The sequence below is a fragment of the Podarcis gaigeae genome (genome assembly GCF_964106915.1).
Source record: "Podarcis gaigeae genome assembly, chromosome: 3".
In the NCBI taxonomy this organism is placed as follows: domain Eukaryota; kingdom Metazoa; phylum Chordata; class Lepidosauria; order Squamata; family Lacertidae; genus Podarcis; species Podarcis gaigeae.
Window position 1 is genome coordinate 78,052,787 of NC_139680.1, and position 27,088 is coordinate 78,079,874.

Genomic DNA, 27,088 nt, shown 5'->3' on the forward strand with positions numbered 1-27,088 from the left:
CTAGATGGGCCTTTGGCTTGATCCAGAAGGGCTCCTCTTATGTTCATTTGTACATCCTGTGAATGGAAACCCTGCCCGCCTGATGATCCTGACAGTGGAAGTTGGGTTAAGATGTAAGCCATAAGCTTTATCTTAGCTCCAGACACTTATCCAGCACCTTTTAGTTCCTGATTTGTGGGCAAATCCATGCTGAGACCAACAGGAAATTTCTTCAACTGAGTCATGAGCAAGGAGGACCATACCACTTCTGTGTCTTGTATCCCGCATTTAGTAGTAGAAAGCTTAACTTGTTTGGTAAGGCTCGCAAAGGGAGGACAATGACAAGACCAAAAATAAGATAGGGAGAAGTTCATAGGGTCCATGGAAGAGCTAGCACTGAACCAGTCTGAGAGTCATCTATCTGCTCAGATTCTAAATCAGACTTTTCATTGAGACTTAAGTATAAAACTGTTGGTTTGTACTTCTCTCTCCACAACTGAGAAAATAAGAATGACTATATTAATGAGCAAAGTTGGTGCACAAAATAATTTCCAAAGTGGTATACCTGCACCGCTTATTTCCCAATAATTGCTGGGTGTGACGTGCATTTGTTTCTGCCCTTTCAAATCTAATCATGCAATGTGATTGCTATTTCCTCTGAAATTCCTACCTATATTTTGAAAGTTGTGCTACATAAAAATGGAGCAACAGCTAGCTTGTGTGGCTACATCTGACTGTCTCAGTGTATTAGCAATCTGTGGGAAATCATGCTAACTTAAAACTATTTTTATAATAATGTAAAATGTTTTCTTTATGGTGTGTAATCAGAATGATAAGCTTGGGTGCACATGTGCTTAAAAGGGAAAATTTTGTGGGGATAGATTGTTTTTATATATGTTTTCAGGATGATTGCATAGGTTCCTTCTTTTTATTTTCCCTGTTTGTTTTAAGAGCAGTACTGTGCACTGGAGACTGCTAATACTGGCATGAGGGGGAACTTCAGAGGTATTATGTAAAGAAGATGCAATTTTAGACGTTCAAAAGAGCATATTGGGGTATTTCTTCTATTTTAGAGCACGAATTTCATGTCCAGTTTTCATAACTATGTAACATTTCACTAATCATTCTGTTCTGCTGCCCCCAATTTCTTCTGCCCTTGTTTTAAAGCATTATGTGGCTGGACATTAATCTGTTATGTACCAGACACTCTAATAAACAAAGGACCCGAGACAGCTTGGGATTTTATTAATATATCTACTGGTTCGGCTCCATCAATTGCTCCCTGATTTCACAGCTCTCCAGGATTCTCAGTTTAGCCTTTCTCAGTTCAGTGACATATAGTTTGTTAAGCAACCTGATCTGCTTTTGATCTCTCCGGGCTGTCAGCAGACCTCCTAGATGCAGTCATGTCGAGTAATAACTTTCAGTAACTCTGTCATTCCACACTTGAAATTTTAGCACTTGCTACAATACTTAAATCAACTTGCTTTGTTAAAGAGAAAGGCTGCTACTGCATTGGAATGATACAGGAGAATTTCAAGTTTAGGACTTTGTGTCAACTCCTGCAGGGTTCCCCACCCCTCGCATCTTAGCGTTTGTTGAAAATATTGCTGAAATGAGTTTATATTCAAGTCCCAGTACTTTGGGTTGCAGTTCCACTACTTTCAATCATATCTGAAGTTTGGTTCTGTCATTGAAAAAAGTATATTTAGGCACATTGGAAGATGTTCCATTGCAAACTATTTCTTTTTTAAAAAAAATAGGCTCCAAAAATTGATTAGGAGCATAATCAATGAGCATAGATAAAACTAGATCAGGGATTTCCAATGTGGTGTCTGGGGCTCATATGCACCAACAGGTGCTTACCTGGTGCTCACATGTTCTCCTGTCCCACACCCACTCAAAGTAGGCTTGAAAGAAACATTTTATTATAGCCAATAGGTTGTGGGGGGGGGGTGTTGCTCACAATAGGTTCTCTAGTTTGCTGTTGTGCCCACACAGACCCAAAAATGTTGCTGATCCTTGGACTAAATTATGACTAGTCATTTGGATATATTAATGTATGACATAATTGCAGCTCAGCACTGCCACAGTTCAACAGTTGAAACCCCATCTGCAACAGGGGGCGTAACATTTTCAGCTACTGGGTGTTCATGCATGGAGGTGGAATAGGCTACAGAGGGATATCATCCCCTTTCCAGAAACACGGATTTGCTGTCTTAACAAGTTCACAGGGGTGTGGATCTTGCTTAGTAAAAAGAAGACTTTGGATGACATTACTGCAAACACATCACACTGATTGTGTGAATTGGTCCAGTATACATTCAGATGCAGTTTACAATGAAAAATTAAGATCACCAGTTGTGCATTGAAGATGCTGGATTGAAATGTAAGCAAAGACTCTTCTATAAAGGAATGGCTTTCCTTCTTTACGTCTCCATCTGCCCCCTTCATGTTCATGCAGAAATCTGTGCACTAGAATCAATTAAAAGACAGTAAGGGTAATCCTGACACAGTCAGACACTTAAACATGCTTATGTTTCTGTACCCATTTTGTAGTGGTTTACAATTTTGGTATAACCTCTATACACATATCACTTTTGCATTATGCTATGTACTTTTCACCGTTTTTCTAAGTGTTTTCCATTCTTCTTCTAGAAATTACTTCAGTCCTGTAATAACTGATTTTTGTGTGTGTTTTAAGGAGGGAAAGTCATTTTTATAGCTGAGAGGTGATGTGTCAGATAAACTTCAGACCTCAGAAATACAAAACAATCTTCCTAGATCTGACCAGTTTCATTCTGGCTCACCCAGAGCGGACCCAGGTCAGTAGTTCCTATAGAGGTTGATGCAGACTTCTTGTCAGGAGCCCTCCTGCTGCTGCTTTTCGTGTCGTGCTGAGTCCATGTCACTTTGACATGGGCTGCAGGCATGTAAGAGTACTTTAAGGCTATGGTCCTGAAGGCTAATGAACTACAACCCATATACACTGCTAATATTGACATAATTCATTTCAAGGTAATAGGACTACTCAACTCAACAGTGGTTTTCATGACCGCTGCTTAAAAACCTCTTAGGATTTCCACGTAAAACATTGCTGTGGCAAGCTAATCATTAGTGCTGCACCCACATACTTCAGTAGCCTGTGCAAACATTGCTGAAAGGGTTAATTGACTGAAACATCACTGCATGCAGACTCCTAAACCTAAACCATATGTAAAATAAAGCCAGGATTTCAGTCAATCTGTGAGTCATGTTTTACTGTCCTTAAAACTCCAAACAAGGAGCTGTCTGTAGAGGCTTTTGAAGCTTCAACAGTCCTTAGCATAAGTCCTAACAATACCAAAAAAATAAATAAAAGAAAATTGAGAGGTCTTTCTCTTCTCATGGAAAAGTGTGCAATTCAGATAAACCTGGCTTCGTTTCCCTGCATTAAATCTGAACTCCCTTTAAAGTTACCGACTTCAAGCATTTCTATATGACTCTGCAGTACTCAGATCAGATGGCGTTTCTCTTTCCAGGAATATGTAAGATCTATATCCCTAATATATTTCTGAAAATAAATTTGGGGAAACTTTTCAAAGTACCCAAATAAGAAGTGCTCGTTATTTTTCTCACTGTCTAACCGAAAGGGCAGATTCTTCAAATGTGAGCAAATTTGGATGTATATTTGTAGACTTATACCCAGATGCATGACATCTGACATATTATGAATTATGGCATGCACCCCTCAACCTACAAAATTAAGCTGAAATATGACTGAATGCCATGAATATCAAATCATAAATTTACCTTGATCATATGTTTGTTCAGCTCTTGTCTTTTGACTGATTCACAAATAGTACAATTGTATGCATATTTCTTTTGAAATAAGCCTCCATAAATTCAGTGGATCTTACTCCCTAGTAAGTGGGTTTAAGACTGGAGGCAAATTAATACCTTGCACAGTTTTTTCTCATTGGATGAATGTGGATTTTCACAGAATCCAATACTGCATTTAAAGTATCAACATCTTGGCAAATTAGCTGATATTCTTCCTGTGCTGACAGTGGTCCAGGTATCATGGAATGTTGCTTAACCATCATTCATTGCTGTGTGCATTGGCTAGAAACAATACAGATTATATGTATATGCTGATCATTTTATTATGGTTAAGTGTTTTTAAAGACTGTTTATTTTATTGGCGTTTTCTTATAAATATTTCAGTCTTGTGCAAATAACTTATTTTTTTAATGTGGTCTATAATTTTGTTAATTAAAATAAAATGAATGTAACACTGCATCTGATTCCCTTCTTCCATAAATTGTAGTAGAGCATTGTTTTCTGAAACCTGATAGTGAAACATAGGCTCAGTTCACAGGCAATGCTAAACCATGGTTTAGCAGAACTGAGCCTGAGCAAACCTCTGACTCGTAGTTCCCCATCCTTTCTCATCCCACGTGGCTGGGAGAAGCATTTGGTAGCATTTACCTTCATGTTCATAGCTTAGTGTTATATATGAACCAGAGATTGTGGTTTAAATTAAAAGTCCGGTCACTCTCTAAGCAAGCTAGTAACCCACTTAACCTTATGATAAATATGTGCTTATTACTTCTTACACATAAAGAATCGTGTCTGGGGTGGTAGTGGATAGAAGGCTGCCTGGGTTTTGTTTTCCCTGCTGGTGGCAGCTATTCACACTGGTTTGCTGTAGGGTAGGATACAGGTTTGAGGTAAGGATAAGCTGCAGATGACCTAAACTTCAAAGCAGTCATGAAATGTGATTATTTGCTAGGAGCCACCAGCTGAGAATAACCAAAACATATATGTTAGCTTCTTGAAACATTTGGAATATATTTGCAAGATTCTTTTCTGGGATCTGCAAGGCCTTCTTGAGCATTTTGAAGAGGATGAAAACTAATTTTCATTAGGAATATAAGAATAGCCTTCTGGGTAAGACCAATGCCTTCTAGACCAGCATTCTGTTCTGACAACAGACAACTGTAGGAAGCCCACAAGGAGGAAAAGAACTAAGGAATATTTCCCTGCTCATGACTGCAGGCAACTGCTGTTTAGAAGCATACTGTTCTGATAGTGCATGGGCTATCATAACTACCAGCTATTGATAGCCTTACTAATCATGAATTTGTCAAATCTTATACACTTCTATCACACACCCTACACACTCATCTTTTTCTTCTAAATTAAAAATCCCTAAATGTTGTAAGCTTTCCTTAAAGAGGAGTTATTCCAGCTCTCAGTCATTTGGAGAAGATATAGAGTATCCTTTATCATGACTATGCCATAGCTGCCACAAAAAAATAAGCACATAAAGCATTTTGGTTTTGCCTGAAGACACAACAAAAGTCAGAGACCACATAGTCTATCAAATGAAGTTTATATTGCACTGCAGTTCTTGCACTTGCTGTGAAATTGACCTAGCATTGCATTTGTTTAGGCACTGAGCCTATGAACACTTAAGTATATTTTTAACTTTGTAAGCATGAATGGTTTCATTGAGGTCAATAGAATTCACATGGTAGTATAGTTAAGCATGTTTACAAGTGTGTGTGATCTGAGCCTTGGTAAATTACTGTAGCTGAGTAGTCAATTCCACAAAGTTTAGAAATATGGTTTACTTTGCATATGTGTATATATTTTATGAGACTACCTCTCTGAGACAGATGTAAGTTTTGTTTTTAAGTTTCCTACCAGGCAGTAAATGTTGGTTAAACTTTTTTTTTTTAAAAAAAGTACAATTATTCACATTTCTTACAGTCTTGTCCACAGATACCAAACCTAGGCCCCAGGAATCTGAATAGACTATGGTCATTGGGTTGCATCCAGTGGTCGTGGTAAACTAATGGAAAGCACTTTCACACACACTTTCACACACATAAGTAAAGGCATCTAATTTTCACCTGTCCTCATGCTTTAGGCCTCCATTCTACATTCCATTCTGTTTCAGTGCTGAAACAGTATGGAATGTAGAATGGAGGCAGGAGGATTGGTGAAAATTACAATGGCTTATTTTGACATGTAGGTGAATCAGCGTGGCATAGCTTTGTCTCTCTCCATCCATGCCATGTTCCTGAGAGTTCCTATTCATAGTAAAGTGGCATTGACTGCCAATCCAAAACGGGTCTGACACTATTTCAGTTGAATTTGCATGTGATTGCATAACAGTCATAAAAGCTTGCTGGAGCCAACAGTTCATGGGATCAGATGTAAGTGCCAATACTGGGGCTTAAGTCTGTTTGTAATGAATCTCATTCTAATGCAGTGTGTTACTTCAATTTTCAGGATGTGAGACAGAAGCGGGCAAAGTTTGCCAGTTTTCATTAGAAGAACACATCCAGCCTTTTAAAGACAGCATGGAGAAATTCATTAGTCAAGGTAAATAATGAGGTGCCATTGAACCTTTCCAAGATTTATCAAAAGAAGGTTATGGAAACAATGTTTCGACATGGTGAATAAAGAGTCTATTTTGAAACCACAGATATGTGTAGATTAGCTCAATCAATTGGCATTGCATTTCAGAACACCTCTACCTGTTCTGTGTTCCATTTCTAAATGATAGTAGAGGCAGTTTTTGACTTTTAAATATATATTTCTGATGAGTTCATATTCTGTGTAGGAAACAATTTCCTAACATTTGTTTCTTGACAATTTCATAAAGCTGGAAGCTGAAGCTGTGCTTTGACTTGTCTCCAAATACATGGTGATACTTTTCAAAGTATTAAAAATATGATGTGTTCAGTTTTCTGGTTTATTTCACTTGCAAATTGTCTTTGAAAGGCCACATGTTTTGAAAACAAAATTTAAGGAATTCTGTAAAATGTTTGGGTCACGTTCACAAAAAATGCCACAAAAGTGTACTTCATAATCCATGGCTTATTTCTCACCTCCATTTTAGCTTTTTCAGGTTTCCAAGCCAATTGCTGGAGAACTCAGACTGATATTTCCTATAGGAACGAATATGATAGTTATTGTGATTTTCCTTTCCATTTGGAACTTTCTAATTATTATTATTTCTAAAGGTTAGAACTTTGTACTTTGGGATTGATGTGAAATACTTTGAAAGAAATGCTGTTGGGTGTCTTCAGTAGTAGTGTACCATCAGCTAAGAAACAAGAGCTATCATCACTGTCTCTGAAGCCTCCACAGTCACTTACAGACTCACTGTTAAGACCATGTCCATGGAAGACAATCTTACACGGCTATGAGTGATTGCCAAAGATGACTCCGGGGGGTGGTGGTTGTAACAGCCTGCCTGAAATGAGTGGCAGGATTTTAAAGCCCCTGAATTCTTTTCTGGCTCACATTAAAATGTGAGTTGGAGAAGGTTCCTAGCTGCTGCTGCTCCTACTACTTGAGAGACTTTTTCCAAGCTCTGGAGAAAAAAACTGAGTTCTTTCCATAAGGAGTCATATAATCTCCAAATTAATCTGATGGCAGCTTTGAAGAGCACTCTGATCACCCCCCCCCCCAAAAAAAGAGAAAAAAACTAGAAAGTTAAAAACCATATGGGGGTAGGGTAGCCCAGTCACAAGTAGGGTATTAGACAAAGCTGTTAAACGTCATTCCTGGGCCAACCTGAGCTGCCCCAGTTACTGCCAAGTTCAAGATTACACCCAAGCTGTGAAGCTGGCTCTTCAGAGGAAGTGCAAGCCCATCTGAGTCTTGGTTGAACACCTCCCTTGAGAGTGGACCGTTTCCCAGCTGACAGCACATCTGTCTTATCCAGATGAAGTTTCAGTTGTTCACCTTCATCCAACCTGGTAACCCCTCCTGTCACCAAGTCAGCAGTCTTCTGAGATGAGCAGGTGGAAAAATGAGGAAGACCCAAACTGCCCCATGACTTCTCCCAGTGGTTTCATGTAAACAATAGGGTAGCGGGCAGAATAGGACCCTGAGGCACCAATGGCCAAGGAGTGGAGAAGAAATCCACTGAAATTGAAATTGATAATGGTTTTCTATAAGGACTAGAATCATCTTAGCACTGTGCTTCCCAGTCTCAACCCAGACGAGTCCTCAGAAGGGTACTATGAACAGTGATATTGAAATCTGCTGAGAACAATATGGTTACACTCCCCCCACCCCCAGCAGAAGTCATCCTTCAAGATGTCCAAGGCTCTTTCTTTCTCCAAACTGAACCTGACTCCAGACTGGAAAGGATTCAAATAATCATAATCATTCAACATCATCTGGAGTTGTCTCACTACTACCTCTTTAAGTGCAGCAGGGATGACTCCATCCCTCAACGAGGCATTCACAACCTATGAGGCCCACATACCCAGCTCAGCTTTGCAGAAAGGACAAGTATCAGTGGTAGGAATCATCCCTCCAAGCAGTTTGTCCACATCCTCAAGTTGCTTAATACAACTTGTGCTCTCTGATTCTCCCAGGCAAATGCCTTCTTAGTTGTTTTTCCCAGCAGGGATTACTTGATAGCCTTGTTGTGGCAGAACTATGCTTTTTTCAAAAACAAAACAAAAACCACTAAGTGACATGTGAGAGGTGAGCTGACTACCAGGAAGGGTTATATATCCCCTTCCTGCCTACTGGTTTTTGCCTTCAACTGCCCTTCCCCCTGCATTTACCTTACAAGAAAAGCATGAGGTTGAGCACCCTTGTTTTTCTTTTGAATTCTTGAACAAAGTCTAATACAGAGATGGAGAAGAAAACCTTTTGATTAAGTTCCAAAAATAAAGTAATGTTATATAGTTTGTAATATGAAATCCTTTGTTTTTTATCTGGCTGGACTGAAATCAGGCTTGAAAGAGTTCATACAGGATTTTGCTTTCCTGCATAGTATTTGACATTTTTGATATTTTTTTCTAAGGGCTTTTGTTGTTTACGTAGGCATAATCGAGTTGTTTCAGGTAGATTGCACACACAAAGACCATTTAGGAAAAATGAGGGTAATATAAACACTCTGTTTATATAGAGTGTTTTCTGGGAAAAGGAAAATGGAATTTCCAAACATTTCCAAACAGCATAGGAATTTTCTATAGGATATTTATATACTGCCTACATTCTTTGGCTTTCGGTTCAACAGCATATTTACGTTCTCAAATCTATTGTGTTGTGGTTGCAATGACTCATAGTAAAGGCACTAATTTGGGCAGATAGAGAAAACTGGCAACATGTGGAGGTGAATCATAAGGAAAGTCATAGCAAATTAGGCAATTGCTTCTTTAACATTCTAAATGAGAAAAGATGGGGAAAGGGGTACCAATGAACACATACAAAATGATTCAGAGTTTAGACCAGCAGTTAAAAATGAGAGATTATTATTCAAATGCAATTTTATATTCAATTACACTGAGAAATTGTGATATTCCCTTAGGAGACTTTTGGGTCTGATTCAGCAGAAATAGCTTAAATTACTGAGAAAGCTTCAGGCTAGACAGTGGCTTGAAACAGTAATAGCATTCAGTAATCATTCGGGCAAGTTTGCAGCTGAGGACAATGGCAAAAAAAAGTGGCATCGAGGCACAATTTTGAGATGGCTTTTGAGTCCCAGTTCAATTGCTGTAGCAGAATTATTTCCAGAATGATAAATAGATAACCAACAAAACAAAGCCCTGCAACTCTAAAAGGGTGTCTGTTTGGGGCAGTCATTTCTTTCCTTTTACTTTTGATGGCCTCATCTTCATGAAAAATGAGTCATTTGGTAGCCAGGACCCACCTGATGTCACAGAGAAAGCAAATATCTCAAGAGCTTCACAGATTCCAAATGTGTAACTAGCAGAAGATTTCCAGAATGGTGTCCAACATCAGGCACTTTCCTCAGAAACCTGAAATCTTTTGAAATTAAGGACATACAACCTCCCTCATCAGAATGAATAGATACAAAGCACAAGGAAGATCCATCAGAGGTGTCACAGGGATGCTGAAGTATTCAGATTAATGCTTGATCTTGATCTTTTAATAAGTCTCTGCAGCACAAGGACAGGAACAGAGCCAAGTATTTTTTTTCCCCTGCAGCTTGCTAGCACTTTAAGCATTGGTTGGTATCAAACCACTTTGGGGCAGCAACTCTGGTGCTTTCTCACCTTAAGCCTCAAATGCTTATAAACTTGCTTTGTCTTCTGGCAGTCTCAGCATTAGCTCTTGCCTGCCAGCTTCCAGATCTTGGCATCTAACTCCTTGTCTGACCTTCAGTGATTTAGCAAGCTATGCTGGCTTTAATTCTTCCTTGTCTGTAACAATAATCCCATTTACTTTATGCGGTACAAAATAGCTCTGTTTACCCCTAACTTGAAGCTTTTCTCCAGCCATCAGTTGCTAAATGGAAGAGAATAGAAGACAATGTGGGACAGGCAAAATTGCAACAATGTGTAATGACTCCCTTATTCATCGCAAGTGAGCAGTTTTATGCACCAGCCCTCTATCCCTTTATACATATAGTCAGATGGGCAGGGTGGTATTATTATTATTATTATTATTATTATTATTATTATTATTATTATTATTATTTTAGCTTTTGCTATTTTCTTTTAAATAATTGATCCACACACATACTTAAACAAAAGTCTGCCTATGCTCACTGCTTCACATTTTTACCTGCACTGCATGCCTCACATACATGTTTCCATCCTGCTTATGGTACTGGAGAAGCGTCAGCTGGTAGTCTCATTGTGTCTTACCCTCTTCACAAGGAAGCCTACTTTTGCAAAAATCTAAAATTATCCATCTTCTTCTAACGAAATGCATTGTGATGAAACTCCTTTTCTACTACAGAAATGTAGTCGATAAGCTTGTTCTGCTTTGGATCACATTTTAATGGTGTAATCCATTAGTACTTTCTGAAAATAAATTGGGCAACATCTGTCTCCTTTTTTATGGTTACAAACTGGATGTGTAAGATTGTATAAACTACCTAAATAGTCATGGTGGTAAAACCTTGTCGCCAGTTCAAATAATCTGGTCAGAACAGAGTGATCTTGGAAATGAGCTAGCGATGCTCCCATATGACTTTGTTTACAGTGCAGATACATTTTCTAACCCACCGTTCTACATTAGTTAATCACTAAGCAGCGCTAGACTTTCAGCAGTGCAAGTTTCTTGGAGACAAGCACCGCATTTTTGTGGTAAGCTTTAGCATTTGTATTTGAGGAATACTTAAAATAAAATGTTAAAACTGTGCTTCAGATAGAGTTATGCAATGATTTTCCCAACTGAAATCTACTTAACTTCAATCACAGTTCGTTTTAATTTAAAGTTGCAGGCTTAGAATGAAATATCTAGGTTGATCTTATTTCAGTGGGTTGCTGAAGCTGGTGTGTCTACCACCCTTTATTTCTTTCTTTGGTCAAAAGGTCTTAGCACGATAGGTGGTCTGGTCTTTTTTTATCTGGCAACACCCACTGCAGATTTTTAAGGTAGTTAGGGTCAGCTGTTAAATTCTTTTACAGATTTTTCCAAGAGCTCTATCTAATGGTGAAATTCAGAAACTGGGACATAGGGCTTTTTAAATAGTCCAAACCATGTCTAGAAAAAACATGTTTTAAAAAGGTTGAGGTTAAACATGTGATGTAAACATTCAAGTTACATGAAGTTCAGAAGGCATGTACAATGGTTGCACTGCCTCATAACTGTGGCTTGTATCTGGATATACATATTCTGTCAAGGAGTGTGATACACTTAGTTTTTGTGTTGCTTCAATTCCTTGGAACAATTTGCATAAAGTTTGCCCTATCTGCAACTAAGTTTTCCTTTGGAATTTGGAGGCTCCCATCAGGATTGGTTGAATCCATCTTTATTTACAACATTTTGTTCCACACATGGATTTTTTTACAGTTTTGCTAGAGGATTGGGACTGCCTAAGACTTTCACTTTTTCTTCACCCCCTTGCTCTCCCAAGTGTGCTCTGGGAATTGCAGGGAACAAAAGAGTAAAGAAAAATTACATTGTGCCGGTGGAAGTCCATTCTGCTGGTAGATGGCCATCATTGGATGTCACCCAGTAAATTGTTCTTCTGCATGCAGATTTGGTAAAGTTCACATTACTCAGAGATTTTGGACTGATCATGGATGGTATTATAAAATATTTGATGTGGAAGGATCCCGTTTTGGGAGAATAAACAACCACAAGAAAACAGAATGTTCCTTAATTATCATAAAGCATGATAACAATACTAAGCATCCTTGTTTCACAATACAGCTAAAATTGTTAGGGGATCTTCAGATGCCAATATTTGACCAAAATTCCACTTGTGAGGGATTTTTGTGGCAGTGCCAATTCAGTTTTCTGGTGACTAGATACTAATACTATAGTGATAATGGCAATGATGTATACATGACATTTTGATATGGGCCATTTAGTCTTAGCACTATCGGTTTATACAAGCATTTTCTTTTTGAAGCGGCATACTGGTGCAAACTTGCCATATATCAAATATATATATATGGGGTGATGGTGGAATGAGAAACAAAGTGAGTAAGTAAATATATTGCTAGGTCATTAACTTGTGAATGTGCTTCGCATCTACTTTGGTGATTTGCATAACCTGATTCTTCAGTCAAGGTGTTCACCTACTGTTTTTGGTACCTATAACTTTTCATCTATCGAAAACTGCTTCTGGAAGTGATTTTGGTGTATTTTCTTTCACGCCAAGGCCAAGTGCACAAGTTTAGTGCTCATACAGTGATACAGAGCTTTTCCTTTCAGAAGTGTGTAAAAGGAGGATTTTGCTGCTTAAGAAAATTAATGCTTAAATAAAAGCATTACACTTTATCTATAATCTTGTTCTCTATCTGTTGTTCAGCTAAAATTGACCATGAAATGGAAGAGAAATCCCTGGAAGAGACACATAAAAGGTGAGCAGACCAAGCTTCATATTCCACTAACATTCTAATAAGCTTCTATTTTTTAGGTAGTAAAAGGAACAAAGTCTTAAAGGACAAATTGTGATTCTGCCGATAGAATTTATAGGGCATTGCTTGGTATACAATGCTCTCATATAATATGCTAGTAAAGCTAGAAGGTTCATACTCTTCCTAACAACACTTCCAAGAGGATTAAAACAATAATCCAATCAGTGCTTTGCCTAAAAAAGTGGGTCATCTTCCTCAGACTAATAACAGATGCACAATACTTTTATTCTGTACTTTTGAGCTACCCACTATATACAAAGGAAAGTAGGGGGGCGGGAAGTTCCTATAAAAGTATTAATAATGTGGATAATTAAATGTGGCTTCATTGCAAAGTTAATTAGGCACATTAAAGCAGATACACTGTGTAATTCATTATTGATGTTAGCATTAATGGGGTTTGTGTCTTTGAAGACTCTTCAGTCTTCTTGCACAAAATCTGGTTTCTTTTTTCTCCCTCCTTTTTGCAATTTTCTCAACATTGTGGCTTTAAGAGTTTCTTTAATAGCAATGGAAAATATTTTTTCTGAAAATTCACGTTTCCAAATCTTATGGAAATTACTCATGGAACTGCCAGATTGTTTAAAAATTACACTTTTGAAAAGTTGCTTGTATTATACTAGGAAATACAGTGGGACATGTTTTAAAGAATAATTGAGAATGCTAGTACAGGATTCCATTTAGAAATCTGCATGATAATTAAGAATGTCACATTAAGTTCAATGCTTTAAACTGATTCTAGCAATAGTTGTCAGATTCCAGAAAGCAGTTCATGTTCATTGCCAGTATAACACCTGATGTGTACTTCATTTTTGCATTATCTGTGGTCTGTTGGACGACATTCACTGTTCAAAAACATAAGGGGGGTGGGCTCATTTCCTTCACTAACTATTGTTACATTTCTGTTGAGAAGGGAAAGGAAGATTGTAGTAACAGAAAACTAGAACTATTTTTAATAAATCAGATTCTCATGAAGAGGTGGGATGAAGAGGTGGGATGCATAGGTACCTAGTTGTAACTTAAAGCATCTTATAGATAAACACAATAAATGATGGACAAACATGATAAAATTATTAGTTACATAACCCTCAAAACCACAATAGATGTACCGAGGACTCTGCTCAGCTGTTTCCTATTTGATCACCTCTTCTCTGCATTTTATTTCACTATACCACTGATGACTGTTCCAGATATTAAAAAACTGCCACAGAATGCCTTGGCAGCCTAAAGGACATAAGTATTTACAGCCAAGACTCCATCAGGGGTTATGGAGCAAAATGTGTGTACATTATGACATGTGCTTACTACTTACCTAAGGATTATGAGCCTGCCTTGTACAGATAAGCATTCTCAAATATTTCATGATTAATATTAGAGACAAGGGGACACTAGGCAGGAGGAAAACTCTGTGCTGTGCCTTGATGTACTGTATGTATATAAAACATTTGCCTGTATTGCAACAGTAAAATTGGTTCTTCCTTCTGCAGATCATGTAATAGTATATGAAAGTTTCTTTAGAATTCACCACACAAAATGCTTCAAACACACTTTTTTGGATAGAGGGTGAGAGGAAAGCTTAGATAAATAAGAGATTAGTTACATTCTGCTAATCATGGGTAAAATAATCGTGGGTGCATTGGATGAATAGATGTGCTAGCTGCAGTGATGGATTAGATGGAGGGTGATTAATGTGATTAATGTGGTTGGATTTTTTTTTCTTTTTGAAGTGACTATGTGCAACACAGTGTCTATCTCATGATTACATGTAATGGAGTTGCACAGACATACTGGTTCATTATTTGATATGGCGGGGAAATGGTAAAAAAAAAAAAAGTCTCTCTGTGACATTGTAAAATGCCAAGTAAAAATAAGTTATGAAATAGCAAAGCTTTGCAGAATTCCTAAAATTACTTACGTTTTGAGAACAATGCTCCAAGTGTATTTTAGAAAAGTTCAGTTGTTTAGTAGATGAGCTGAAATGGAAAGTTAATCTTTCACACATAATGAAGACAAAGAAAATGGTATGTCTGACCCAGAGATTCCATAAAGTGTCTGGCTGTTCATTTGTCAGAAGTGAGATGTTTAACCATTTCTGAAAGGTTGTATACTTTTTTATTTATTTATCATATTTAGCAGCTTTAAGAGTGTCAATGTGTGAAGTGTTTATTCAAGAAATGGATTTCTGGCAAACGGGCAAAAAGAAAAGTGAAATGTTTAGCTCACAAATAAGAGCATATTCTAAGATCTCTGAGTAAGTATCCTGAGATTAGAAGAAAGCACACAGGTCTGTGTTTATCTAGCTTACGCAGGCAGACAAGGAAGGCTCCAGACTGGTATTAAAGCTGAAGTGATACGGAATGTCTTCACCAAACCCCAAACAATTACATCACCCCCTGAACAATATTGATAAAGTGCAATAGAAAAAGACCTGGCACTTTCTAGTTTCAACCCTCACAGCTAACTACTTGAGAACCTGTGAAATACTTGACATGGTAAAGTAGGGGGGAAGTTGTTTCAAAGGGGTCACAAAGAGCTGTCAGGCATAACAGCACAAGGAAGGGCCATAGTTCTGTGACAGAGCACATGCTGTACATAAAAAGATTCTCAAGGTCAGTCCCTGACATCTCAAGGTAAGGCTGGGAAAAACTACTGCCTAAAACCTTGGAGATCTGCTGGCAGCCAATGTAGACAATATTGAGCTAGTTGGACTCATAGTTGGGTCGTATAAGGCAGTTTCTTATGTTCTTATACCCAAAAGACTTTTAAAATAAAAAAATACAAGCTGAAGATGACAGGGATTGAATCCAGGAACTTTTTTGTGTGGTTGGGGCCATGGTTCAATAGTACACCTGAAACTTTGTGTGCATATTCATCACATTCTTCAGAAGCTTAAGTCTGAAATTCAATCAGTTTGCATTTGTGGGTAGCCAGGCCAATTCCTTTTCCTGCCTGAAACAAGGGTAAGTGCACTCCCTATATACATTCAGAAATTGACTGTCAGTGGGATAGCATTCCCCACTGCACATGAGGTCAACAAGCTAGTTTAGGGGTGCATGCTCTTCAACAGAGAGCACTGGCTAGGAGGTTCAGGTGAACACCCTGAAGGCTGCCAGTGTTGCCCTCCCCCAGCATATATCTCCTGAGGCAATAACCTCCCTGCCTAATTCTAGGGCTGGCCCTGACTAGTGTCAAAATAACTCAGCAGGCAGCTCAGTCACATTGCAAATTTTCATTGTAATATATGCTAAATTAACAATCTCATAACTAAGGAAATCCCATGAACAAAGCAACTTTGAAAATAATAATACCCTGCCCATCTGACTTGGTTGCCCCAGCCGCACTGGGAGGTTTCCAGCATATATAAAAACATAACAAAGCATTACAATTTATACTCTGATTTACCTAGTCTTAAACTCCAGCCAGTCACGTGTATTCTGTTCATCTCCACTTTTTAATCAGTCTCCAGTTTTAAGTGAAATTGTAAAGAGGTTGATCTCTGCTGATTTCACCCCTATCTGACTGGAGGAGAACAGGAGTCATGAGAGAAAAGGTAAATGAAGACACTGATATGCACATTTATCATGAGATCTTTCATTTCAAATCAAGAAAAGTTATGATTCCTCATACCTGTCTTAGGGGAAAGAAAGAATTAAATAGTGAACTCTCAATCAGATCACATAATTTTTATTCCATGTTATTTCCAGTAATCACATTTAGTTGCATCTGTGCTGTGTTTTATGTTGTTTGTGGTATGTATGTGAATGACAATAATTTCCGTAGCTGTGTCATGCCTTTTATTGATTACATGCACCTCACTATTGGAGTTGCACACACAGTTCTTTCCAATACATTCAAGTATATTCCTTCTTTGAATGCCAGATGATATGTAAACACGCTCTGCTGTTGTTTCCTGTAAGTGGCTAAATGCTACCGTTTGATTTCTGCACACTTGATTCATTCACTAGTTAAAACAACGGGAAATTTATACTTCTCCACTGCTTTTGATATTGCATCAGTTACTGTCTGAGAATTTACAGTAGCCTAAGTTCTTTGAATCAGCGATAGACTGACATATTATACTAACCTAGAACACATTTCTAAGCCACATTTCTTGTAGTCTGTGGGTTAAGTAATAGCTGGCATAAGAAGCAACTTGGGAATTGATTTGTCAATTTAATTATTTAATTTCAATTTTAATCTGATTCTCTACCCTGCCTCCCTTGTTGGCACCATTTTTCACTCATTTTGAAATGTGTTCAAGGAATGGGGTGGAGAAGAGAGACATAATTTAGGAAACTTCAGTGAAAGAAAAAAAGATTTCCCTTGGGAAACTACTCTTTTCCAAAGAGGAGTACTGAAACATGCACAGTTGCATGATGACACTTGCTATTGTTGTTTTGGTGCTACAACACTGGCGCTTCTTTTGCACAACGCTGTGCTCTAGTATGGCTACATTACTATGGAAAGGGACTTCCTAGAAAGCAAGATGGAACCAGGTGGCTCTGCCCCACTCTCCATATGTAACATTTCGAGCAACAAAATAAGTCTCTGGTTACCAGAACAGCAACAAAACAAAACAAAACAGTTCTCTGGATATTCTAAGTGTTGTGTTCAGGTGTACATCATGCAAGATAACATGCTGGAAATTGCAAATTTTGGAATTCAGAAGAGTATTTGAGAATTTCATTTTGAATCCAAAAATGAATGGCCACAATATGAAACTTTTGACCATTAAGTCAGTATTGACATTGAAAGCCACTTCTTTAGAATTTTTCAAGCTTCTTGTATTATATAGATTTAAGAGGTAGACAATCTACACATGCAGCACAGTCTTGTAGGGTGGCTCTCCCTGGACGTCTGCATTAGACTGAAAAAGGAAAACAAATCCTTATTTGGATGTTCCCACATTAAGAAATCTTTCTGTATATGGAAAATGTGTATGTCAGGGGCAAGGCATACTTAGAAACTTCCTCTCTGACAGCCTAGCTAGAAATATTTGTTTCTTTTGGAAAGCACTGGAAGATGTATTCTCCCATGTATAGTGTGAAATGGACCATCTAGTGAGAGGAGCTGCACAATATTCTTTTGCTGCATGTGTAGACCTAATTTTGCTTTTAATATTATGTTTTTCCAATATTTTGGATTGTCTTTTCACAAAACTTGCCCAAGGCGATGTACAAAAAATATAAGCTAAAGTGTAACTGAAGGCCCTACTTCAGGTGTCTCCAGTCTTCAAGATTTTGACAGTGGTGACAGAACATGGTGTTTTTGTGTGTGAAGGTACCCAGGTTGTGAAAAGCACTTCTCAGAGAAATTCATTTGACTCAATCTCTTTTTCCTTTTCAGTACCAAGTTTATTCTGTTAGGTGGTATCCAGTTCTGTCCCCTCCATGGACAGAATAAATCCATCAGTAGAACAGTCTGCTGACTTTCTGGAGCAGATTTAGGGAGGGACAGGTGGATCACAGAAAATTGCCTCCTCTGTTCCACTGATGGATGTCCTCATTCAGTGAAAGGGACAGCATCAGATACCGCACTTGCGTTTGCATGACCTGCTGTTTGTGGGATATAGTTTAGGACTATTTTCATGCAATCTGACTCTGACTCTGTGGTATTGGTTTCTTACAAATTGTTCCACTTGGGGTGATGGGGTTTCGTTTTGCATTTCCTTATTTTAGTTATATTTTCTTCATCATATTTTATTGTTAAAATTTAGTATTAAAATCTAGAGTTAACCTCCTGAATTGTTGAATGACAGTATGTATGTAGTAAATTACCGGTGTGTTCAATCATATTATTCTGATGAGGATTGTGTTGTGTAAAACTGAAGCCATATAAAGCCCTAATCAAGGATAAGTTACTATCTTTACTTATTTAAGGGTATTTAAATCTTTAATTGGTGGGGGATCTGAACTACTTTGAAATCCATGTAGCAGACATTTAGCCTCTGCCCTCCATAAACAAAACAGCAGTGTGAACAACCAATGACTTGTTTTTTAAGTAGGATTGAAAAGTCATGCTAGCTGAAGCAAAGCTGCTGACCTTTGCTGCCTCTGTTAATCCCTGACAGCGACCTCCCCCACCCCCACAATTTCTGCACCAGTGGTGGAAGCATAGGTACAACAGCACTCTTTGCTCAGGCACCCTTGAGATAAGCATCTCTAAGAGCTTTACAAACAATACACTACCCTGACAAAAACCGCTCTTCATTAGTAAGTGTTCCCAATTTGCTGATAAGGAAGTCAAAGTGCTGAAGCATTGTGACCTCACCAAAGTGACGTTGTAATTAAGAAACCCATGACTAGGACTGTGGAGTTTTGACTGTCGGTTTTGTTCTCTAATTGCAGCATTTCCACTGAGCACAGAGTCACAGCTTATGCTCCAGTGGGTCCTATTTTTATGGTCCCTGTATCTGGTAAATCACTACTTCTCTTTCATCCCCAAGTTTGCCTTTTTAAAATGTTCAAATTTTGTTGATTTGAGTGGGACTTTGAAGAGATCACGTCACAAGAAAAAATTGGGTAACGAAAGATGTTTTCATTTACACATCTATTATTATTTTAAGAATCCCCATTTTTATTTTCGCGTTCAGTAAAACTTCAAGTTCTGGACATTAGGAAGAAGTTTCTATTTAACACCTCTAAAAATCTCTCTCTCTCTCACACACACACACACACACAGAGAGAGAGAGAGAGAGAGAGAGAGAGAGAGAGAGAGACTACTTACTTATGTACTTATATCAAGAAAAGGGCCCCTCAGAAAGGGTCCTAAAGCAGTTGACAATAAGCTTCAATCAAACAAATATATAAATAAAAACCAAATAACTAATGATCCTCTATCCCTGAAAATGCAGAGCTCCATATACATATGAAAAGTATCAAAAAATAGTAACAAACTCTTTATGGTTATTCTTTCATGTACTGTATGTATTATATATGTGTGTGAAAGAGTGAGAGCCTGATAAGATAACACAGAATACAAAGAACATGAGTTGTAGTTTTGTTGCTGTAAATATGTAGTTTTTCTTTCAGCTATAAAAGTTGTAATTTAAAATGCTACAAACCTTATGAAAAGAAAACAATGCAGCATTCTCCCTCTCTCTCTCTCTCTCTCTCTCAAAGTACAAGGCTATGATCTTTGCCCTCAGTGTATTTTAGGATCTTCTTGTTACGAAAGGGCATGGGAGATAACATGCCAAACCTTGTATTCACCCATCTATTTTCTTTTTTAAAAATAAATGAGTTCTGTAGGGATCTTTCAACTACCATATATGGGAAACTTTCTCAGTACAAATGATTATTTTGAATGCAACTTTCCTGTGCTTGATAAACAACTTAATTCCTCAGGAGTCCTGGTTTTAAGCCTACTTGTATTGCAGCTCATATTCTCCATATTTGTATATAAGTGATAGTTGTATATTATTTTTGACTATGTGCCAGTTTCTGACATTTTTGCATTTTACAAATATATCCACTCTCGTAGAAGTGATCTAGCTGAGTACTTGAGTATTACTTGTAGCTGTTTAGATAAAGGGATTCTGCTAGGAGTTAAATGTCTCTGTGTTACTGAATCAGCTTTCCGTCCTTTCCCAGCAAGATTAACAGTGATCAGTGTAAAAGCCTGTCTTGCCTCCTTTGATCCCGTAGTATTCTTAACCAAAGCCTTCACGTCTCCAGTAAATGTTACTTCTATTTATCAAACTCATTGAGCATTTATTTGTGGGAGTTTCAATCTAGTCTGGCTTCCTAATTGTTGAAAAGGCTTCAGATAGAGAATTATGGCTTATTGTTATCTTACATTTAGACATAGTGCCTGGAAAGGCTGCTTTGAATGTGATGCTTTTAATCTTGTGCATCCTTGGGTAAACTTGGTGTTATTCTGTGATGCTATCATCCCATTCCTAGGACAGCACCAGACTTTATATGGCAAACGTGATTGCTGCATGTATAATGTGCACAACTTGTGAAGTCTGGAAATAATAGATGCAGCTTTAAACATTCGTTTGTGTGCATGTTTGGGCATCAATGTCAGTTCCCTTTTACACAATTACCAAGCAAGTTTGGGCTGTGTCTGCTGGTGGGTTTGTGAAGCTCAGCAACTTGACACAGGCTTTCTCTTCACTGGCCAGCTTCTTTTGGTATCATGCAAACTTCTTTTGGTATCATGCAAACTGATATTTGCCATTTCTTATTCAGAGAAAAAGAAAAAATCCAGGGCCATTTCTGATAACAACATTTAGTGGTACATAGGATAAGACCTTCTCAAAGGTGATACACAGGTTATGAAGTTTCTTGCCTTATGACAACCATGCATACACACATATGTAGCATGCAAAATTCTGCAAGCAAACCCCGCCACCCGCTTCCAGTCCAAGTTCTGGATTCCCCTCCAGATTGTTCCCAGCTGTTGCTGCAAACCTCCCCTTTCCATGGGGCAAGATTGCTTTGGAATTCCCACAATCCAAAATTCCATTTGTTTGATTCACCAATTAGGTTGCCTTCCGTACTGACAAATCACTGTGTGTATGTAGTTCAACGAAAGAGATTTACGATGTTCTAAAGCTATGCCTGTGTCACTGTTATTAATTCAAAGATTTTCTGCCTATCATTGGGCTTCATCAGTTTAAGACATTTATCTTTATTTCATAGGAATATCTTTAAATTTGCTCAGGAACTGCAATAGTCAGTTCTGCAACGACACGTTTTGGAAAATGATTGAAATGCAATGAAAAAGTGATACATCAACAGTTACGATAGTCTGGTTTTCTTGGCTTTGAACAATTGATTTTTGGGTTGAAAAAATGAAAGAAGCTTTGACCACATAATGAAACATATATGAGAAACACCAGACCCCGGGTTTTCTAAACAGATTCAGTACAGAATATGAAAATAGAAGAGTTAGGACTATGTTTGTGATAGGTATCAGTTTATTTACCAGTACTATCAGCCATGTATGATAGAGACTGTCTCTCATTGTTGCTAATGAAATAGTTGTCCTCTTTGTTTATTTCAACAGCTTTTTGGAGACTGCAGCATATTTCTGCATGAAACCAAAAATGAGTGAGAAGGAGGTATCACTAAATGCCTTCTTCAGCATTTGGCATGAATTCAGTTCTGATTTTAAAGAGTTCTGGAAGAAGGAAAATAAGCTCATTTTGCAAGAAAGGTAGGTTTCTTGATTTTTGATTACTTTAAAATTATTAATATTATATACAAAAGGAAAATGTATAAAATTGTACATATCTGTTTACTGTTCAAACGTCATTATAATAATGGATCATAAATTCTTAACTTCCAATATTTAAGTGATTGCTACAAAGTCATCACATTTTCTCCTGCTCAAGAACGTAATATCTCTTCTCATGCTATACTAGACAATCTGCTGTTGCACATTTTTAGGTTTTGTAGCTCCACTTCTGTCATTTTTAAAAATTATATGGGTAACTACATATGTTGCAAAATGCTGCAGACAAGTTTCTTCATTTGATGAGAAAATTAAAACACATTTAGCCAACAGTTGCACAGCCTGCTAGTTGACCTAATTGAAATTTATGAGCCCATCCCTTAATGGTAGACATGGGAAACCCATGGCCCTCCAGATGTTGTTGGACTACAACTTCCATCCTTGACCATTGGGCCATTCTGACTGAGACCAATGGACATTGAATCCCAGAAATTCTAGAAAGCCACAGCTTCCCTATCCCTGCTGAATGGCCTGGGAAGTGCATGGGAAGATTGACTCTCTCTCTACAGACGCACTTGCCAACGTTGGTAGGAGAAACCCTACCCAGGTACTCATCATTAAGAGCAGTGTAGTGGAGGTGGAGCATTTTCTGCACTAGCTCTGAAGCTGTGGTATTCAATCCACAATTTAATAAACGTTCATATTTGCTATGAGTGTTTTAGATATTGCCTTTTCTGCAAGTCATTGGAGGTTTTTAGGCTGGAATACAATGATATTATGGGTGAGATTGTATTATTGTTATTTATGATTTTGTGATTTATTATATTTTACTGTCATAAACTACCTTAGTCTTAATTGGAGAAGGCAAGATTCATGCTATCCCACTCCCCCAATACACCTAGTGTGGGAGGGTTGGTGCCTTTTGTGCACAGCCCTACGCCTGCAAGATGACCTACGGTCAACTGCAAAGTTTTTTGGTGAGTAAAGTCTGGCCAGAACTGGCTTCCCCATGTTTCGGACACAATACAAACAGGCACAAGAATATTCTGGGGTTGCAAATAGCCACAACTTTATTGATTACAGGTGTGTGTAGGCTTAGGCTTAGGCACTGGGTGTTCATCCTGAGGTTTTCAAGGTTGTGCCTGGATTAAGGGCCATCGCAAGACGTGAATCAGCTAAGCTGGCCTCCCAGGCTGCCACATGGAAGTCCTATGGCCTATCTGCTCCCCTGTAGGCTTCAGGACAGGACTGCCACCCAGAACTGCCACTAGAGGATTCAACCCAATGTCTTATCCACCAATGGTTGTGATGATTGCAATGAGGAAGAAAAATCCCAAATGGATTCAATTTGTTTGCAGGCAAATTTCTTCCCAGCCCCAAATATGGCGACCAATTATATCCACAGCAAAGTCTTTAAAATAGACTGGCTGGGTAGGTTGATTGGCCACCAAGTGGAAAAACAATGCAAGTGTTATGCTAAACTTCCAAAGATTATTGCTGTCTTATTTTCCACACACTCATCATTAAGCCTGTATAGCCAGTCAGTGCCCACCCATAATAGTAACTGATTCATGTTATATAATCTGAAATGCTGCTTGAATACTCAATAAAAAATAGCATATGTCATTTATGTGTGTAAGACTTACCTTCAATCTAGCCTTAAGGGAATGGTTACTCTTTTGCACCTTGTACTAGTATTTGGTTATGCTTCTTTGTTTCACTCACAAAAACAACAGCCCCTATTTATATTTTTGGGCACTTGGGGAATTTGTCAGGCCTGGAACTAAGCTCCAGCACTGCTGCCTGACTGCATCAGCACCAACCAACCATGGACAGCACTCTTAAATGACGTGAAGCTACTGCTTTCAGGAAGATTCTCAGTTCATGTCATTCACAACATACATTAAAGAGGAGGATTGATCAAGAACTCTTAAGTTCTGGCCTTAATGGGGTCACCCTGAGTTTTATAAAGAAACACTTATCTGATTGGCATATTCTCTAAGATATCGTCACATCAATAATCCTCTAGCAAAATATGGCTGTAATATATTGTGATGATGCTATATTGAGTTTGGCGGATATGATATAGCATCTGTCTAGAATAACAGAATCTTTCAAAATTTTGGAGAGTTTTGATGACACACAATTCAAATCATCTTCTGGATTATTTAGTATGACAAAAAATGTATCCTTCATAGATTAGCATTGGCTATGGAGGCATATTGGTCCCACAGAAAGTAGATAATTAAAGACAGAATATAAATTTAGTTTTCTGACATTAGCCACAATGATAAAGTTTTGTACTAAAGCTGTTAAAGGAAAGTGGGAACTAAACCCATTTCAACTGGAAATCAAGAAACACTAGCAATTAGTTAGCATAAAAGAAGAAAAGTTAGCCAAGGAGTTTTCAAAATCTTCTCTCCAGGAGACTGAGTTAGCAACTGCCAGAGATGACTGAAGTGCAGAGAATCAGCCATGGCACTGATTTTATTTGGTTTTATTATTTATTATTTTCAGACTCCTTCCAACAATGCACTTCTAATAAGCTTGTCTGTAGCTGTTTCCTTATGCTTGTATTTTTAAGGACTCAGTTCTTATTTGCTTTAAATCTGTGAGGTCTTCCAGTTTCACTCCAGTAATGTGATGCAAAGAATGAATGGCATTAATTTTTACCAGAGCTGAATCTTGAGGCTTTGCTTCATTGCATCAATGTTGTGACATCTTTCCGTGTTCAAGGAGAATCTCAGACCAATTTTTAGCAGGGCTTGGGTGCCTTCCCATTGACATCAGCATGTCCAAATGTTACACCTGCTGCCTATATTTTAAGTTTGCTCTGAAACCTTTGACCCTTCTCTGTATTCCAGAAATTCATTTTGAATACAAACTTCTTTTTAAAAAAATCCAGTGTGGTATGTGCTGAATCTTTGAGTAACCAGATATTGCTTTTGTGAACAATGGGTTGCATTCCAGCCATTCATAATACATGAGGGTATCCAAGGATTTACTTAACTCAGCATTGACGGCTATGGAGTGTGACTGCACTCTGCTCTTTTACTAGGCATTGCTATTCTTCACTGGGGAGATTTCTGGCTATGAGAGAGCAACTTGTTCTTCCAACCTGATGGCAGGAATCTTAATTGCTCATTCCAAGGTTTTGTAACCCCTTCATCGGCTACCATTCCACTTTTGTTTTAGGTGGGGTGTGAAATGAAAGGACTGGAAGGTTTTCTTCCTGAGCAGCCTATCGTAAGTTCCCATGAAGGGTGGCATTGCCAAAGAAGCAGATGCATTCCCTCCCTGTCTTTCTTTTCATTGGGAGAAGCACAGATTATTTTTCTCAGTGCTGCAACTGCCATCTCTAGTTGAATGCGCAGGAGGGGGTGGGGGTGTTCAAGCCTTGGCTAAAATGCCAAAGAGGCATGAAGGACCTCGGGGAAGAAATTAGGCAGTAATGGAGGCCGTTGCTCGAGAAACTAAGCATCACCTTTCAAGGAATTTACTTCTCTATCTGTTGCTATAACTACAGTTCAGAGCTGCCTTCTTAAGACTTTTGGTTGAGACTTCTAGGTGTAAATTAAGTGGTTAAGCAGTGTGCGTACACACACACACACAAACACACACACACACACACACACACACACACACACACGTACGTAAAGTGAGAGACAGAAACTAAGAGGCAGGACTTCTCAGGCTTTGGCACTGCTCAGTTGCCAGGTCTGCTTGATGCTTATTGCATACTACGTATGTTTGTTTATTTAGAGTACACATACCAGTAAAAGTTCTGGCAGCTGTGTTCTGTACTAGTTGAAGTTTCTGAGACTTCTTCAGGGCCACTTGACAATGCTGTATCTAAAATACCCTCAAGCTGCAAACTTCCTCTCTCTGGTGGGAATGCAGTCCCAATCCAGAGCTGGTTGTGCATCAGTTCCCGGGTTTCTTCAGTGCCTCCACTGGATCAGGATTCAGTTTCAGTTTATTGGCCCTCATCCTTCCTATTATCAAATCTAGGCACCAGTTCAGAACCTCCACAGCTTCACTTAACTCATAGAATCATAGAATCTTAGAGCTGAAAGAGACCCCAAGAGTCATCTAGTCCAACACACTGCAATGCAGGAATCTCAGCTAAAGCATCCATGATAGATAGCCATCCAACCTCTGTTTAAAAACCTCCAAGAATGGAGAGTCAAAAATAAAGCTGTGTATTATCACCGTATAGCTGCCTCTTCCATTTCTCTGTACATGACTTTTACAATACAATCTGTTGGTCCCAGCAACTAATTTAAAAAGTATGAATATGCAAGAATTGCTGCTAGGAAGTAAAGGAAAACGCAGGTGGCGCTGTGGGTTAAAGCCTCAGCGCCTAGGACTTGCCGATCGAAAGGTCGGCGGTTCGAATCCCTGCGGCGGGGTGCGCTCCCGCTGCTCGGTCCCAGCGCCTGCCAACCTAGCAGTTCGAAAGCACCTCCAGGTGCAAGTAGATAAATAGGGACCGCTTACCAGCGGGAAGGTAAACGGCGTTTCCGTGTGTGGCTCTGGCTTGCCAGAGCAGCGATGTCACGCTGGCCACGTGACCCGGAAGTGTCTCCGGACAGCGCTGGCCCCTGGCCTCTTAAGTGAGATGGGCGCACAACCCCAGAGTCTGTCAAGACTGGCCCGTACGGGCAGGGGTACCTTTACCTTTACCTAGATTTTACACTGTGCCTCATCCTGAGATCATGTGATAAAGAGTGAGATATAAAATTAATAATAATAATAATAATAATAATAATAATAATAATAATAATAATAATAATTTATTTATACCCTGCCCATCTGGCTGGGCTTCCCCAGCCACTCTGGACAGCTTCCAACAAAATTTTAAAATACAGTAATGCATCAAACATTAAAAGCTTCCCTAAACAGGGCTGCCTTCAAATGTCTTCTAAAAGTCTGGGAGGAGTTGTTCTCTTTGACATCTGGGGGGAGGGTGTACCAAAGGGCGGGTGCCACTACTGAGAAGGCCCTCTGCCTGGTTCCCTGTAACCTCACTTCTCACAGTGAGGGAACTGCCAGAAGGCCCTTGG

The 27,088-nt window shown here is 38.7% G+C and overlaps 1 protein-coding gene across 1 annotated transcript in view; it reads left to right on the plus strand.

Moving 5' to 3' along the window:
- Positions 1-27,088, plus strand: part of FMN2 (formin 2) — a 162,720-nt gene that overhangs the window by 125,264 nt on the left and 10,368 nt on the right. Inside the window, exons 15-17 of the mRNA XM_083732050.1 lie at positions 6,262-6,354; positions 12,734-12,785; positions 21,855-22,004. Of these exons, the coding sequence (XP_083588176.1) occupies positions 6,262-6,354; positions 12,734-12,785; positions 21,855-22,004 (295 nt within the window). The remainder of the gene's footprint in view (positions 1-6,261; positions 6,355-12,733; positions 12,786-21,854; positions 22,005-27,088) is intronic.